Source organism: Balaenoptera ricei, chromosome 2 (genome assembly GCF_028023285.1).
Source record: "Balaenoptera ricei isolate mBalRic1 chromosome 2, mBalRic1.hap2, whole genome shotgun sequence".
Classification (NCBI taxonomy): domain Eukaryota; kingdom Metazoa; phylum Chordata; class Mammalia; order Artiodactyla; family Balaenopteridae; genus Balaenoptera; species Balaenoptera ricei.
Genome location: NC_082640.1, coordinates 138,534,580 through 138,552,631, shown reverse-complemented (window position 1 = coordinate 138,552,631; position 18,052 = coordinate 138,534,580). Strand labels below are relative to the sequence as shown.

At 37.2% G+C, this 18,052-nt stretch overlaps 1 protein-coding gene across 3 annotated transcripts in view; it reads right to left on the bottom strand.

Moving 5' to 3' along the window:
* Nucleotides 1-18,052, bottom strand: part of ATL1 (atlastin GTPase 1) — an 87,604-nt gene that overhangs the window by 36,459 nt on the left and 33,093 nt on the right. For all 3 annotated transcript variants that reach the window (XM_059914197.1, XM_059914198.1, XM_059914199.1), the window contains exon 3: nucleotides 1,335-1,582. In XM_059914197.1, the coding sequence (XP_059770180.1) occupies nucleotides 1,335-1,582 (248 nt within the window). The remainder of the gene's footprint in view (nucleotides 1-1,334; nucleotides 1,583-18,052) is intronic.

Sequence of the window (18,052 nt, the reverse complement as noted above, 5' to 3'; positions counted from 1 at the left end):
TTATCGCACAGTTAAAATTATGAATATGCCTAAAGCTATATAATCCCAAAGAATGGAAAGTATACTAATTTTGTTCACTCAATTTTCCCACCTACGTTAAGTAGTGTACTAATGTTGGTATGATAGAAATAGAAAGTGGTAAGAATTTTGTTTGCTTTCAAAGCCTGGAAGTATTTTGGTTGTTCTGTTCTTGATTTGTTTGGACTGAGGCTAGAGATAGAAGATGTTAAAGTTAACATTACCAAGTTGTTCAAAAATACCCTACCTATAAAAGATCAATCTAAAATGGATAATTATGATATAAATGCATAATACAAAGTTTCTTTGGGTAGTATGTCTATTCTGCCTCAACATCCATATTGGCATCCGAATTACTAAGGGTAAAAGTGTAGAAAAAAAATACTGGTATGCTCTCTACTCCTAACCTTCTGTTCCCCAACTCTAATCTCCTATTTATTCTTCTGCTTTTGGTTGATCCTAGGCCCCTTAAAGTCTCCTTTCTATGCCACACTATTGTCTCGAATGTTATGACACTGTTGGTTGCCTTTGGGGGTGGGTTAAGGGTGAGACTGAGCGGGAAAAGATAACAGAACTTTGTGGGATAACAGCAAGATACACTTGATAGGTTTTGGGGCTACCCAGGTATTTACATTTTCCAAAAAAAGCAAATGTACACTTCATACTGGTGCATGTAACTATATGTAAATTTTACAACAAAAGAAAAAAACTAAATAAATACTGAAATATATAATAATGATGTATATTGAAATATTTATAGGGAAGCATACTGAAGTCAACAATTTACTTAGAAATGAACCAAAAAATAAGATGGAGCAATGGATTGAAACAGGGAAGAATAGCTGGAGACACATGTGATAAAGCAAGAATATTAATGTTAATGGTAGAATCTAGGTAGTGCATATCCAGGTGTCTACTGTAAAATTCTTTTAAGTCTGCTGCATGCATGAAAAATGTCATAGTAAATGTTGGGGGGGAAATGATTATAATAAAAATTATGACAAAAGTTATTTGACATTTTAAACACTATTTAAGATGTAAAGTTTATAACCATATCACTGTACTTGTCTATTTTCAAAAGAGTTTAAAAAATGTTATGTTCTAAGGGAAATGTAGCAAAGTGGCTTCAGACAAAAGTGGCCTATATAGTTTGGTGCCAAAAGCACCAAAGTTGGAATGGTTACACAATAGCATTTTTAAACTAGTTCATCTTTAGGGAACATAATAATGGAAATATTGGACACTACTACTAAATAAAAACACAAAGTCATGAAAGCACAGAAATCAGAAAACTTTTCAAAGCACCTCTTCCCTACCTGCTTATACATGTATCTCAACATGAAGTCCATCAGGAATGATTTTCCTTTTCTAAATGCTCCAGCAACAGATACAGCAACGACCTCCTTGTCCCTGATAGCCTCTGAGAGAAGGATCCGATTTAGTGCAGTTTCATCTAATTCAAAGGAATGGTCATCTCTGACAATGAGGACTTGGACTGGTCCTGCCTTTTTCACTGGCTCTTCCTCTTCAGAGCTCCATTCACACCCCTTTTCTGAAAAGCCGCCTATTGAATAAAATAAGAATTTATTCAGCAAATGATCTCAAAACACAGGAAATGGATATGTACCTCTCAACATTCAAACATCTGAAACAGGAGCACAGTGGAATTAGAAATGTTCATTTCATTGACATATATTTATGTCATTTACACCATATCTCTGAAAGACTTACATCTGGTCTTTCTGATCAAGTGGCCAAATCAAACAGAATTTTATTTTTAAGAAAGCTCTAAATCAGTACAGAGATCTCTGTTTGCTGAGTAAGAAAAAAAAAAAAATCAAAGCAAAGGACTCTACTTTTGGAGAAGAATAAAATAGCCTTAGTTTACACTTAATCCCTTAGAAATAAGTTTAGTTATTCACATGAAAGATCCTTGCAACACTTTTTAAAGTTGAACATGCATATGAGGAAATACACAGAGGGACTCAGAATCACATATTCTTGAAACTGGAATAAATCTCTAAAGCACCCAGTTCAGCTCCCTCCAATGCATGCAACCCATCTACAAAATCTTAGACTCTTAATTGTCTAAAATTATATTTTCTAGCAATGGAAGTTACAGATAATTAAATTGGGTAGGGCCAGATTACAGAAGACCTTCAAATCTATGGAAAAGAGGTCTGGATATAATTCAATAAAAAAAAAATAAGAAGCTTTTCAAAAGTTACTTTGTGTGGAGATCTTATAAAAAAGGTTTGTGACTCTGGGAAATTACTAAATCTCTCAGTTTCTCTACCTGTAAAACAGAAACTATTAATAGTACCTATTTAATAGGGTTGTTGGAAAGATTAAGGGAGTTACTATACGTGAAGTGTTGAGAACAGTGCTTGGCACACAGCAAGCTCATAAAGGTTAGCTATTATCATCATCGTCACCATCACTACCTTGGGATTATAAACTGAACTAAGTATTCCCGGAAGAAGTTTCTGCCTATTTTCTATAAATTTATGTGTTTGTGTATGTGTGTGCATGGATGTGTGTGTTCACATGTGCGTGTTTTCAGAGTTTTCTATTTAATTGTCAGAAATACTGTTTCTGACAGAGGTCCTCTTTTAGAAATCATCCCTAATATACAAGAATTTTAGAACCCTAGACCTTGGCATTTGCAGTATATTACAAAACAACTTCAATGTGTCAAGTGACACATTCCTATATCCATAACCTTTTTAATGTAACTTTGTAATGTCTTCCCACTTTGACTCCGGGGTCAGCCATGTAATTTGTTTTAGCAGACATGACACAGCAGAGACTTGAAAAAGCACTTGTGTGTTTCCATTTTGCTCTTTTGTCTCTGCCATTCATCATGAGAATATTCCCAGACTAGTCTGCTGCAGGATGAGAGACACTTGGAGCAGAGGCAAACTGTCCAGGTCCAGCCAAGGCCCATAGCAAGCCAACCCCCAGCCACATGAGGGAGCCCAGCCAAGATCAACAGATTTGCCTAACAACCATTTCAACATGTGACCAATAAATACTATTGTTCTATGCCCCTGAGGTTTTGTGACTATTTATTATGCAACATAACAGGCAATAAATAACTGATACACCCTACAACCCCTTCCTCTAGAAAGACAGTATAGTGTAGTGGTTAAAAAACACAGGCTCTGGAACCAGACTGCTGAGATTCCAATCAAGACTTCCCCATTTCTTAGCTGAGTAACCTTAGATAAGTTGTTTAATCTCTTTGTGTCTACCTCATAAAGTTGTTATGAATTAATATATGCATGTAACACACTTAGAACACTGGCTGGTATATGTATTGGTATATGCTATTAGCATTATTAAGATTTACAAAACTAAAGCCAAATATGTAACTGACTTTGCCCAAGGAAAATAAATGCAATTTCTATATCAGGCAATCTACCATGGATGCTTTCTTGTGTTATTTATTTATTGCTTTCAATATTGTAGCAAGGTATTTATTATTATCTGTATTTTTGACACATGAGGAAGAACTAACTGGATTAAGTAACTTTCCCAAGATCACACCCACTAGAGTTCACATAGTAACTGTCAATTTGGGTTTAGATCCCAGGTAATTAAACTTTCATCTCAGAACTTTCCACTATAATATTCTGCCTCTTTAGTGGAAATCAAATAACTTTTGGACAACACATAAATGGGCTCATTTGCCTTCTATCAAAAGAACAGAAAGTCAAAACATACATCAATTAATTCCTCAGATCAGATATATGACCTAGCCTCAAATCAACCCTTAATAATATTAATTTTGAAATAAACTGGGCTCTTAAATAACCTTTCATCCAAATTTTTGAAAACATATTTAACTAGACATTCTTCATTATGTCTATTTGATAAGAAGTCTCACAACTAGAGAAAAACAAGGCAGTTATATCTCTCAGCATAATTTTAAATGTTTTCAGATCATATTAATGTATGTATACACATATATCACGTTGATAACTACATATATTGCTGTTCATCTGTAAGATAATGCTACTGAAATATTACAAATCTAACACATAATTTTAGTTTTTCATTAGTGGAGATAGACATACACCATTACTTTCTGAGCAACAGTATGAAGCATCTGGAGACAACAAAACCACTGCGTTAGCCATGAATCAGAGTCGTTCTCTCTGCAAAGTTAAGAAAAATTGATTTTACATCCAACAGACAATAGCTTCTATATTGCCATATCACAGATGCTGGAGTCAAGAGAGTCTTTGTTTAAATCCCAGCTTCACAACTTACACATATAAGAAGTTGTGGAATTTATTTCACTTCTCAATGACTCACCATCTTCCATCTGAAAAATGAGATTAAGAATGGTACCGGGCTTCCCTGGTGGTGCAGTGGTTGAGAATCTGCCTGCTAATGCAGGGGACACGGGTTCGAGCCCTGGTCTGGGAAGATCCCACATGCCGCGGAGCAACTAGGCCCGTGAGCCACAACTACTGAGCCTGCGCGTCTGGAGCCTGTGCTCCGCAACAAGAGAGGCCGCGATAGCGAGAGGCCTGCGCACTGCGATGAAGAGTGGCCCCCGCTTGCCGCAACTAGAGAAAGCCCTCGCACAGAAACGAAGACCCAACACAGCCAAAAAATAAATAAATTAAAAAAAAAAAAAAAAAGAATGGTACCTACGGGACTTCCCTGGTGGTGCAGTGGTTGAGAATCTGCCTGCCAATGCAGGGGACATGGGTTCGATCCCCTGGTCCAGGAAGATCTCACATGCCGTGGAGCAACTAAGCCTCTGTGTCACAACTACTGAGCCTGTGCTCTGAAGCCTGCAAGCCACACCTACTGAAGCCCGCACACCTAGAGCTCGTGCTTCGCAACAAGAGAAGCCACTGCAATGAGAAGCCCGTGCACTTCAACGAAGAGTAGCTCCCGCTCACCGCAACTAGAGAAAGCCTGCGCACAGCAACGAAGACCCAATGCAGCCATAAATACATAAATAAATAAAAGAATGGTACCTACATCTGAGGCTTTGTGATGATTAAATGAAGTAATATTCATTAACTGAAGACCAAAGAGCTTGATAAATATTACGTACCTAATAATGGTGACCACCTAATATTGCTATTATTTATTACCTATTCATATTTTATTCCAGCATTACTTACCCATCTTATTTCAGCCTCAGTAAAAGGTTCTTTCTGAGGACAACAACACACATTCTTTGATGAACCTCCTTACCTATGGTGTAGTTTTTTTTTTTTTTTTTTTTTAAATTTTTATTATTTATTTATTATGTTTATTTCTGGCTGTGTTGGGTCTTTGTTTCTGTGTGAGGGCTTTCTCCAGTTGCGGCGAGTGGGAGCCACTCTTCATCGCGGTGCGCGGGCCTGTCACTATCGCGGCCTCTCTTGTTGCGGAGCAGAGGCTCCAGACGCTCAGGCTCAGTAGTTGTGGCTCACGGGCCCAGTTGCTCCGCGGCATGTGGGATCTTCCCAGACCAGGGCTCGAACCCGTGTCCCCTGCATTGGCAGGCAGATTCTCAACCACTGTGCCACCAGGGAAGCCCTATGGTGTAGTTTTAATCTGCATATACAACTGATGTGAATCAGGAAGGCTGCCTAGACATAATATTTTGGATAGAAAAACATCTTCAGAGCTGAAAACTAGATCACAACTTTCTACAGACTGAAATAATTCTCTAAGATTGCTTGTAGCTAACTACATACATGCAAGAGGTACTCTGAATGGAATTTATGGGTTGTAATTTTTTTCAAATATTCAATTTCACAACGTGCTCAGAAATTTTTTCTAAGTGGCTGTAGCAAATTCTCACTCCCCACCCACTCCCAGCAGTTTATTAGACAGTCTATTGACTCATATTCTTTCCAACACTTGGTTTTGTCTGACTTTTAAATTTTTGTCAATTGGATAGGTATAAAATGAGTAAGTGGTATCTCACTATAGTCTTGATGTACATTTCTCTAAACGCTAATGAAGTGAGCACATGCCTTTTGTTCATTTTTTTCTATTAGATTGTCTTTTTCTTAATGATTTATAGTGGTTCTCTATATATTTTGAATGCTAGACCTTTGTTAGTTATGTGTATAGCAAAAATCCTTTGGTTTAGAGCTTGTCATTTCACTTTCCTTAAGCTGTTACTGATGAACAGCAATTATTAATTTTGACATAATAGATTTTATTAATTATTTTATCATTAGCACTTTGTATGTCATGTTTAAGAAATTATTCTTTACAAAAGCATGAAAGACATTCATATATATTGTTCTAGTTTTTAAGTTTTGCTTTTGATATTTAGGTCCTTAATCAACCAGGAGCTGCTAACTGTATAAGAGGTGAGATAGAATTCCAACTTGATTTTTTCAATATGAGTAACAAAATTTTCAGATTTCTATTTAACAAAGCCACTTTTTCCCTCTAGTGGTCTGCCACATCATAGTTAAGAGTTACACACACACACACACACACACACACACACACACACACACACACGGACCCAGAAAGAGACAGGGAGACAAAGAAAGAGAGACTTTGTTTCTGACCTCTCAACTTTTTTTCTTTTTTTTTAACATATTTTTTTTAACATCTTTATTGGAGTATAACAGCTTTACAATGGTGTGTTAGTTACTGCTTTATAACAAAGTGAATCAGCTATACATATACATATATACCCATACTTCCTCCCTCTTGCGTCTCCCTCCCATCATCCCTATTCTACCCCTCTAGGTGGTCACAAAGCACCAAGCTGATCTCCCTGTGCTGTGCAGCTGCTTCCCACTAGCTATCTACTTTACAATTGGTAGTGTATATATGTCCATGTCACTCTCTCACTTCGTCCCAGCTTACCCTTCCCCCTCTCCATGGACTCAAGTCCATTCTCTACGTCTGTGTCTTTATTCCTATCCTGCCCCTAGGTTCTTCAGAAGCTTTTTTTTTTTTTTTAGATTCCATATTTATGTGTTAGCATATGGTATTTGCTTTTCTCTTTCTGACTTACTTCACTCTGTCTGACAGACTCTAGGTCCATCCACCTCACTACAAATAACTCAATTTCGTTTCTTTTTATGGGTGAGTAATATTCCATTGTATATATGTGCCACATCTTCTTTATCCATTCATCTGTCGATGGACGCTTAAGTTGCTTCCACATCCTGGCTATTGTAAATAGAGCTGCAATGAACATTGTGGTACATGACTCTTTTTGAATTATGGTTTTCTCAGGGTATATGCCCAGTAGTGGGATTACTGGGTCATATGGTAGTTCTATTTTTACTTTTTTAAGGAACCTCCATACTGTTCTCCATAGTGGCTGTATCAATTTACATTCCCACCAACATTGTAGGAGGGTTCCCTTTTCTCCACACCCTCTCCAGCATTTATTGTTTGTAGATTTTTTGATGATGGCCATTCTGACTGGTGTGAGGTGATACCTCATTGTAGTTTTGATCTGCATTTCTCTAATGATTAGTGATGTTGAGCATCCTTTCATGTGTTTGTTGGCAATCTGTATATCTTCTTTGGAGAAATGTCTATTTAGGTCTTCCACCCATTTTTGGATTGGGTTGTTTGTTTTTTTGATATTGAGCTGCATGAGCTGCTTGTAAATTTTGGAGATTAATCCTTTGTCAGTTGCTTCATTTGCAAATATTTTCTCCCATTCTGAGGGTTGTCTTTCTGTCTTGTCTATGGTTTCCTTTGCTGTGCAAAAGCTTTTAAGTTTCATTAGGTCCTATTTGTTTATTTTTGTTTTTATTTCCCTTACTCTAGGAGGTGGGTCAAAAAGGATCTTGCTGTGATTTATGTCATAGAGTGTTCTGCCTATGTTTTCCTCTAAGAGTTTTATAGTGTCTGGCCTTACATTTAGGTCTTTAATCCATTTTGAATTTACTTTTGTGTATGGTGTTAGGGAGTGTTCTAATTTCATTCTTTTACATGTAGCTGTCCAGTTTTCCCAGCACCACTTACTGAACAGGCTGTCTTTTCTCCATTGTATATTCTTGCCTCCTTTATCAAAAATAAGGTGACCATATGTGCATGGGTTTATCTCTGGACTTTCTATCCTGTTCCATTGATCTATATTTCTGTTTTTGTGCCAGTACCATACTGTCTTGATTACTGCAGCTTTGTAGTATAGTCTGAAGTCCGGGAGCCTGATTCCTCCAGCTCCATTTTTCTTTCTCAAGATTGCTTTGGCTATTCGGGGTCTTTTGTGTTTCCATACAAATTGTGAAATTTTTTGTTCTAGTTCTGTGAAAAATGCCATTGGTAATTTGATAGGGATTGCATTGAATCTGTAGATTGCTTTGGGTAGTATAGTCATTTTCACAATGTTGATTCTTCCAATCCAAGCACACGGTATATCTCTCCATCTGTTTGTATCATCTTTAATTTTTTTCATCAGTGTCTTATAGTTTTCTGCATACAGGTCTTTTGTCTCCTTAGGTAGGTTTATTCCTAGGTATTTTATTCAGTTTGTTGCAATGGTAAATGGGAGTGTTCCCTTAATTTCTCTTTCAGAGTTTTCATCACTAGTGTATAGGAATGTAAGAGATTTCTGTGCATTAATTTTGTATCCTGCAACTCTACCAGACTCATTGATTAGCTCTAGTAGTTTTCTGGTAGAGTCTTTAGGATTCTCTATGTATAGTATCATGTCATCTGCAAACAGTGACAGCTTTACTTCTTCTTTTCCAATTTGGATTCCTTTTATTTCTTTTTCTTCTCTGATTGCTGTGGCTAAAACTTCCAAAACTATGTTGAATAATAGTGGTGAGAGTGGGCAGCCTTGTCTTGTTCCTGATCTTAGTGGAAACGGTTTCAGTTTTTCACCATTGAGAATGATGTTGGCTATGGGTTTGTCATATATGGTCTTTATTATGTTGAGGAAAGTTCCCTCTATGCCTACTTTCTGGAGGGTTTTTATCATAAATGGGTGTTGAATTTTGTCAAAAGCTTTTTCTGCAACTATTGAGATCATCATATGGTTTTTCTCCTTCAGTTTGTTAATATGTTGTATCACATTGATTGATTTGCATATATTGAAGAATCCTTGCATTCCTGGGATAAACCCCACTTGATCATGGTGTATGATCATTTTAATGTGTTGTTCGACTCTTTTTGCTAGTATTTTGTTGAGGATTTTTGCATCTATGTTCATCAGTGATATTGGCCTGTAGTTTTCTTTTTTTGTGACATCTTTGTCTGGCTTTGGTATCAGGGTAATGGTGGCCTCGTAGAATGAGTTTGGGAGTGTTCTTCCCTCTGCTATATTTTGGAAGATTTTGAGAAGGAGAGGTGTTAGTTCTTCTCTAAATGCTTGATAGAATTTGCCTGTGAAGCCATCTGGTCCTGGTCTTTTGTTTGTTGCAAGACTTTTAATCACAGTTTCAATTTCAGTGCTTGTGATTGGTCTGTTTATATTTTCTATTTCTTCCTGTTTCAGTCTCGGAAGGTTGTGCTTTTCTAAGAATTTGTCCATTTTTCTTCCACGTTGTCCATTTTATTGGCATATAGTTACTTGTAGTAATCTCTCATGATCCTTTGTATTTCTGCAGTGTCAGTTGTTACTTCTCCTTTTTCATTTCTAATTCTATTGATTTGAGTCTTCTCCCTTTTTTTCTTGATGAGTCTGGCTAATGGTTAATCAATTTTGCTTATCTTCGCAAAGAACCATCTTTTAATTTAATTGATCTTTGCTGTCATTTCCTTCATTTCTTTTTCATTTATTTCTGATCTGATCTTATGATTTCTTTCCTTCTGCTAACTTTGGGGGTTTTTTGTTCTTTCTCAATTGCTTTAGGTGTAAGGTTAGTTTGTTTATTTCAGGTATTTCTTGTTTCTTGAGGTAGCATTGTCTTGCTATAAACTTCCCTCTTAGAACTTCTTTTGCTGCATCCCATATGTTTGGGTCATCGTGTTTTCACTGTCATTTGTTTCCTGGTATTTTTTGATTTCCTCTTTGATTTCTTCAGTGATCTCTTGGTTATTTAGTAATGTATTGTTTAGCTTGCATGTGTTTGTATTTTTTACAGATTCTTTCCTGTAATTGATATCTAGTCTCCGAGCGTTATGGTTGGAAAAGGTACTTGACATGATTTCAATTTTCTTAAATTTACCAAGGCTTGATTTGTGACCCAAGATATGATCTATCCTGGAGAATGTTCCATGAGCACTTGAGAAGAAAGTGTATTCTGTTGTTTTTGGATCGTCCTATAAATATCAATTAAGTCCATCTTGTTTAATGTACCATTTAAAGCTTGTGTTTCCTTACTTATTTTCATTTTGGATGATCTGTGCACTAGGGAAAGAGGGGTGTTAAAGTCCCCCACTATGATTGTGTTACTGTCAATTTCCCCTTTTATGGCTGTTAGCATTTGCCTTATGTACTGAGGTGGCTCCTATGTTGGGTGCATAAATATTTACAATTGTTATATCTTCTTCTTGGATTGATCCCTTGATCATTATGTAGTGTCCTTCTTTGTCTCCTGTAATAGTCTTTATTTTAAAGTCTGTTTTTTCTGATATGAGAATTGCTACTCCAGCTTTCTTTTGATTCCCATTTGCATGGGATATCTTTTTCCATCCCCTCACTTTCAGACTGTATGTGTTCCTAGGTCTGAAGTGGGTCTCTTGTAGACAGCATATATACAGGTCTTGTTTTTGTATCCATTCAGCCAGTCTATGTCTTTTGGTTGGAGCATTTAATCCATTTACATTTAAGGTAGTTATTGATATGTATGTTCCTATTACCATTTTCTTAATTGTTTTGGGTTTGTTATTGTAGGTCTTTTCCTTCTCTTGTGTTTCCTGCCTAGAGAAGTTCCTTTAGCATTTGTTATAAAGCTGGTTTGGTGGTGAATTCTCTTAGCTTTTGCTTGCCTGTAAAGGTTTTAATTTCTCCGTCGAATCTGAATGAGATCCTTGCTGGGTAGAGTAATCTTGGTTGTAGATTTTTCCCTTTCATCACTTTAAATATGCCCTGCCACTCCCTTCTGGCTTTCAGAGTTTCTGCTGAAGGATCAGCTGTTAACCATATGGGGATTACCTTGTATGTTATTTGTTGTTTTTCCCTTGCTGCTTTTAATATTTTTTCTTTGTATTTAATTTTTGATAGTTTGATTAATATGTGTCTTGGCATGTTTCTCCTTGGATTTATCCTGTATGGGACTCTCTGCGCTTCCTGGACTTGATTGACTATTTCCTTTCCCATATTAGGGAAGTTTTCAACTATAATCTCTTCAAATTTTTTCTCAGTCCCTTTCTTTTTCTCTTCTTCTTCTGGGACCCCTATAATTCGAATGGTGCATTTAATGTGGCCCCAGAGATCTCTGAGACTGTCCTCAATTCTTTTGATTCTTTTTTCTTTATTCTGCTCTGCGGTAGTTATTTCCATTATTTTATCTTCCAGGTCACTTATCCGTTCTTCTGCCTCAGTTATTCTGCTATTGATTCCTTGCAGAGAATTTTTAATTTCATTTATTGTGTTGCTCATCATTGTTGGTTTGCTCTTTAGTTCTTCTAGGTCATTGTTAAATGTTTCTTGTCTTTTCTCCATTCTATTTCCAAGATTTTCGATCATCTTTACTATCATTACTCTGAATTCTTTTTCAGGTAGGCTGCCTATTTCCTCTTCATTTGTTTGATCTGGTTGGTTTTTACCTTGCTCCATCATCTGCTGCGTATTTCTCTGTGTTCTCATTTTGCTTAACTTACTGTGTTTGGGGTCTCCTTTTTGCAGGCTGCAGGATCATAGTTCCCGTTGTTTTTGGTGTCTGCCCCCAGTGGCTAAGATTGGTTCAGTGGGTTGTGTAGGCCTCTGTCTGTGTTTTGGTGGATGAGGCTGGATCTTGTCTTTCTGGTGGGCAGGACCACATCTGGTGGTGTGTTTTGGGGTGTCTGTGACCTTATTATGATTTTAGGCAGCCTCTCTGCTAAGGGGTGGAGTTGTGTTCCTGTCTTGCTAATTGTTTGGCATAGGGTGTCCAGCACTGTAGCTTGCTGGTCGTTGAGTGGAGCTGGGTCTTAGTGTTGAGATGGAGATCTCTGGGAGAGCTTTCTCCATTTGATACTTCGTGGAGCCGGGAGGTCTCTGGTGGACCAATGTCCTGAACTCAGCTCTCCCACCTCAGAGGCACAGGCCTGACACCCGGCCAGAGCACGAAGACCCTGTCAGCCACAGGGCTCAGAAAAAAAGGGAGAAAAAAAGAAAGAAAAAAAGTAAAATAAAATAAAATAAAGTTATTAAAATAAAAAAATTATTAAAAATAAAAAAATTAAAAAGTCATAATGAAAAGAAAGAAGAGAGCAACCAAACCAAAAAACAAATCCACCAATGATAACAAGTGCTAAAGACTATACTAAAAAAAACCCCCCAAAAAACGGACAGACAGAACCCTAGGACAAATGGTAAAAGCAAAGCTATACAGACAGAATCACATAAAGAAGCATACACATACACACTCACAAAAGGAGAAAAAGGAAAAAATATATATATACATATATCTATATATATTTTTTAAAAAAGAGAGCAACCAAATCAATAAAGAAATCTAGCAATGATAATAAACTCTAATTACTAAACTAAGATAAACATAAAACCAGAAACAAATTAGATGCAGAAAGCAAACACCAAGTCTACAGTTGCTCCCAAAGTCTACTGCCTCAATTTTGGGATGATTCTTTGTTTATTCAGGTATTCCACAGATGCAGGGTATATCAACTTGACTGTGGAGATTTAATCCACTGCTCCTGAGGCTGCTGGGAGAGATTTCCCTTTCTCTTCTTTGTTCACACAGCTCCTGGGGTTCAGCTTTGCATTTGGCCCCACCTCCACATGTTGGTCACCTGAGGGCGTCTGTTCCTGACCCAGCCAGGATGGGGTTAAAGGAGCAGCTAATTAGGGGGCTCTGGCTCACTCACGCTGGGGGGAGAGAGGGGTAAGGAATGCGGGGCAAGCCTGTGGTGGCAGAGGCCAGCGTGATGTTGCACCAGCCTGAGGCATGCCGTGTGTTCTCCCGGGGAAGTTGTCCCTGGATCATGGGACTCTGGCAGTGGTGGGCTGCACAGGCTCCCGGGAGGGGAGGTGTGGAGAGTGACCTGTGCTTGCACACAGGCTTCTTGGTGGCTGCAGCAGCAGCCTTAGCATTTCATGCCTGTCTCTGGTGTCCGTGCTGATAGCTGCGGTTCGCTCCCGTCTCCGGAGCTCATTTAGGCGGTGCTCTGAATCCCCTCTCCTCGTGCACCCCAAAACAATGGTCTCTTGCCTCTTAGGCAGGTCCAGACTTTTCCTGGACTCCCTCCCAGCTAGCTGTGGCACACTAGCCTCCTTCAGTCTGTGTTCACACAGCCAACCCCCGTCCTCTCCCTGGGATCTGACCTCCAAAGCCCAAGCCTCAGCTCCCATCCCCCACCCGCCCCAGCAGGTGAGCAGACAAGCCTCTCAGGCTGGTGAGTGCTGGTCGGCAGTGATCCTCTGTGCGGGAGTCTCTCTGCTTTGCCCTTTGCACCCCTGTTGCTGTGCTGTGCTCTCCTCCGTGGCTCCGAAGCTTCCCCCCCGCCACCCCCCCCCACCCCGTCTCCACCAGTGAAGGGGTTTCCTAGTGTGTGGAAACTTTTCCTCTCTCACAGCTCCCTCCCAGAGGTGCAGGTCCTGCCCCTATTCTTTTGTCTCTGTTTTTTCTTTTTTCTTTTCCCTATCCAGGTACGTTGGGAGTTTCTTGCCTTTTGGGAAGTCTGAGGTCTTCTGCCAGCGTTCAGTAGGTGTTCTGTAGTTGTTCCACGTGTAGATGTATTTGTGACGTATTTGTGGGGAGGAAGATCTCCATGTCTTACTCCTCTGCCATCTTGAAGGTCTCTCTGACCTCTCAATTTTGATCCATTCACCAATTTGTCTATACCAGCACCAACAGTACACTATCTTAATCAAAAGCTTTATAAAAATTCATTATATATAGTAGGTCCAGCCTCTCTTATTCTTCTAATTATTATTGGTCTTGGCTATTTTGACCCTTCCATATAAATATTAGAATCAATATGTTAGTTAAATTTTCTGAAGTTACATTAAATTTATAGATCAATTTGGTAGGAATCAGTACTGTTATGGTATAGTCTTCAAATCCATAAACATGAGATAGCTCTCCATTTATATTTGGTCTTTTATCCCCTTGAATAAAATTTTTATAATTTGGAGTGGTGGGGGAGAGGAGATTTGTTACATTTATTGCCAGAAACATTAGTTTTTGTTGCTAACTATAACTGGTGTCATTGTTGCTTTTTTTAAAAAAGAATTATTTATTTATTTATTTATTGGCTGCGTTGGGTCTTCATTGCTGCGTGTGGGCTTTCTCTAGTTGCAGCAAGCGGGAGCTACTCTGTTGTGGTGCACGGGATTCTCATTGCGGTGGCTTCTGTTGTTGTAGAGCATGGGCTCTAGGTGTGCAGGCTTCAGTAGTTGTGGCTGGCAGACTCTAGAGCACAGGCTCAGTAGCTGTGGCACACGGGCTTAGTTGCTCCACAGCATGTGGGATCTTCCCGGACCAGGGCTCGAACCTGTGTCCCCTGCATTGGCAGGTGGATTCTTAACCACTGCACCACCAGGGAAGCCTCCATTGTTGCTTTTTGAATTATGCTTTATAGTTGTTGCTTGAGTAACGAAATGTAACTGACTATAATACATTAGTCTCATGTTGCAACTTTTGCTAAACTATTATTTCCTATAAATTTTGTGTAGATACTTTTGGTTTCTTTAATGTAGAAATAGAAATAATTTTTACAAATAATGAGTTTTATTTCCCCCTTTTTAATCCTTATGTATTTCTTTTCTTTTTCTTGTATTATTGGACGTTGAATACAATGTTGAATAAAAGAGGTAGTAGTGGGCACAACTTCCTGATTTTAATGCAAGTGCAATATTTGAGGTTGTATTTGTTATAGTTTGGTTGATAGATACACTTTATCTTATCAGGCTAAGGGAGTTCTACTTCTAGTTTACTATTGATTTTTTAAAATCATAAATGGAAAATAAATTTTATCAAATGTCTTTTCTGCATCTATTGAGATGATCATATGGTTTTTCATCTCTAGCCTGTTAATGTAGTGAGTGATATATCTTTTCACTTTTGTATGATCCTAATATTTTCAAGGTGCAGTAGCTTAGTTATACACTATTGGATGCAGTTTGCTAAAATTTGTTTAGGACTTGCACAACTATATTCATAAATGAGTTGAGTCTATGACTTTCCTTTCTCATTTTGTCTTTGGCTGGTTTTATTATCAAAGTTACATTAGCTTTATAAAATGAATTCGCAAGTTTTTCCTTTTCTGTCTTCAGAAAGAGTTTATAGTAAAACAGTTTTTTGAAATTTTGATAGAGCTTGCCTGTAAAACCATCTGGGTCCGATATTTTCTTTGTGAGATAATTTTTAACTGCTACCTCAATTTTATTAATACTTATGATGCTATAATTATATTAGTAGTAATAAAGTTTTGTATTTCTTCTTGAGAAGCTTTTGGTACATTATATCTTTCTAGGAATTTTTCTCCATCCTCTAAAATTTCAGACAATATGTCAGTAAAGATATAGATTTGAACAGTATCATTAGTCAACCTAACCAATCTGACATCAATAATTATAGAACCAGGCATTCTTTTTAAGTTCATATGGGACATTTACCAAATAGACCAGGTACCAGTTCATAAATCAGATCTCAGCAAACTTCAGAGTATTAAAATAATACAAAATATGTTCTCTGACAGTAGAGAAATTAAACTAGAAATCAATAACAAGAAGATATTTAGAAAATTCCTAAATGTTTGGAAATTAAGCAGTAAATTTCTAAATAACTTATGAATAAAAGAAGAAATCATAACAAATTAGAAAATGTTGTAAACTAAATGATCTAATGAATGTTCTGATCCATTCATCAATCTGTCTATCTACAGCAGCAATACTACACTATCTTAATCAAAATAGCTTCATGAAAAGTCACTATATATAGTGGGCAAGCCCCTCATTTTTTTTTTTTAATTTTTTTAGGATGAGATTTGTTTTTTTTAAAAATTTATTTATTTATTTTATTTATGGCTGTGTTGGGTCTTCGTTTCTGTGCAAGGGCTTTCTCCAGCTGTGGCGAGTGGGGGCCACTCTTCATCGCGGTGCGCGGGCCTCTCACTGTCGCGGCCTCTCTTGTTGTGGAGCACAGGCTCCAGACGCGCAGGCTCAGTAGTTATGGCTCACGGGCCCAGTTGCTCCGTGGCATGTGGGATCCTCCCAGACCAGGGCTCGAACCCGTGTCCCCTGCATTGGCAGGCAGATTCTCAACCACTGCGCCACCAGGGAAGCCCCATATTTTAAAATTATTATTGGTTGTGGTTATTTTGATTCTTTCCATATAAATATTAGAATCAATATGTTAGAGTATAGTATCTTACTTATATAGAAATAGAGAAATATGACATGTTGGAAACTTGCTTAGAGGAAATTAACACCTTGGAATGCATTTAGTAGAAAAGATGTTTGAAAAATCATAATCTGATATCCATCTCAAGAAGTGAGAAGAAGAATGGCAGACTAAATGCAAAGAAAAGGTAGGAAATAAACATAATGTCAGAAATCAATAAACTAGAAATACAGATTAACAAGATTAATTTAGTAATCTAAAACTAAGCAAAGAAGATAAAAGAGAAAAAAACAAATTATCAATATCAGATATGAAAAAGGGGTATCACTACAGATCCTACAGATATTTAAAAGATAATATGAGGATATTACGAATAATTTTATGCTAACAAATTTGTTAACTTTAATGAAATGGACAAATTCAAAGAAAAACATTTATTTTAAAAATCACACAAGAATAAATAGAAAATATGAATAATCTTACATCTGGAAAATAAGTTAAATTCATACTTTAAAACCTTCATGCAAAAACAAAACGAAAAATAAAACTCCAGGCTCAGCTGGCTTCCATGGTGAATTCTTCCAAACATTTAGAGAAAACAATAGGCATCTTACACAAACTCTACCAGAGAACAGAAAATGAGGGACCATTCTCAACTTGTTTTGTGATTTCAGAATAACTATCTTACCAAAAAGTGACAAGAACATTAAAAAAAAAGAATATTATAAGCCAGTGTCTCATGAAGATAAACTCAAATATTTCAAAAAAAATAGCAATTCAACTCCAGAGACAATAAAAAATATAATACATCACAACTATACAGTATTTATTATTATAGGAATTCAAGGTTAGTTTAACATTCAAAAGGCAAGCAATATAATTGGCTACATTAAGTGAAAGAGAAAACCATATCCTCTCAATAGATTCATAAAAGCAGGTATGAAAATGCAACACTTATTTCTAATTAAAAAAAAACTCTTAACAAATTAGGAATAGAAGGAAAATTCCTTAAACTGATCAATGGTATTGACAAGTACAGCTAATATTACACTTTTTAAAAAATTTTTTATTTTTTATATAGTCATGCTAGTGAGTGTGAAGTGGTATCTCATTTTTGTTTTTGGGGCCACACTGCATGGTATGCAGGATGTTAGTTCCCCAACCACCAGGGAGTGAACCTGCACCCCCTTCAGTGGAAGCGTGTAGTCTTAACCACTGGACCACCAGGGAAGTCCCAGATTACACTTATTTTTGAAATACTGAAAGTTTTCCCTGAAATTGGGGATCTGACATGGATCACTCGTTCTAATCAGTATTATATTGGAAGTCTTAGCCAGTGCAATAGGGAAGATAATAAACCAAAAATAAAAGGATTGGAGAACAAGAAATCACATAGCATTAACCACAGATGACATGATTATGTATGTAGAAAATCCAAAAGAATATACAGATAATTATTAATAAATTTAGCAAAGTTTCCAGATATAAAGTTGACTTTTTATTATATTTTATTTTTATATACTTGCAACAAATAATTACAAAATGAAAGTTAGAAAAACACTCACATATATATAGTCAATTGACTTGTTCTTGGTCAGTTGACTTTTTGCAACAGTTTAATTGGGATGTAATCACAT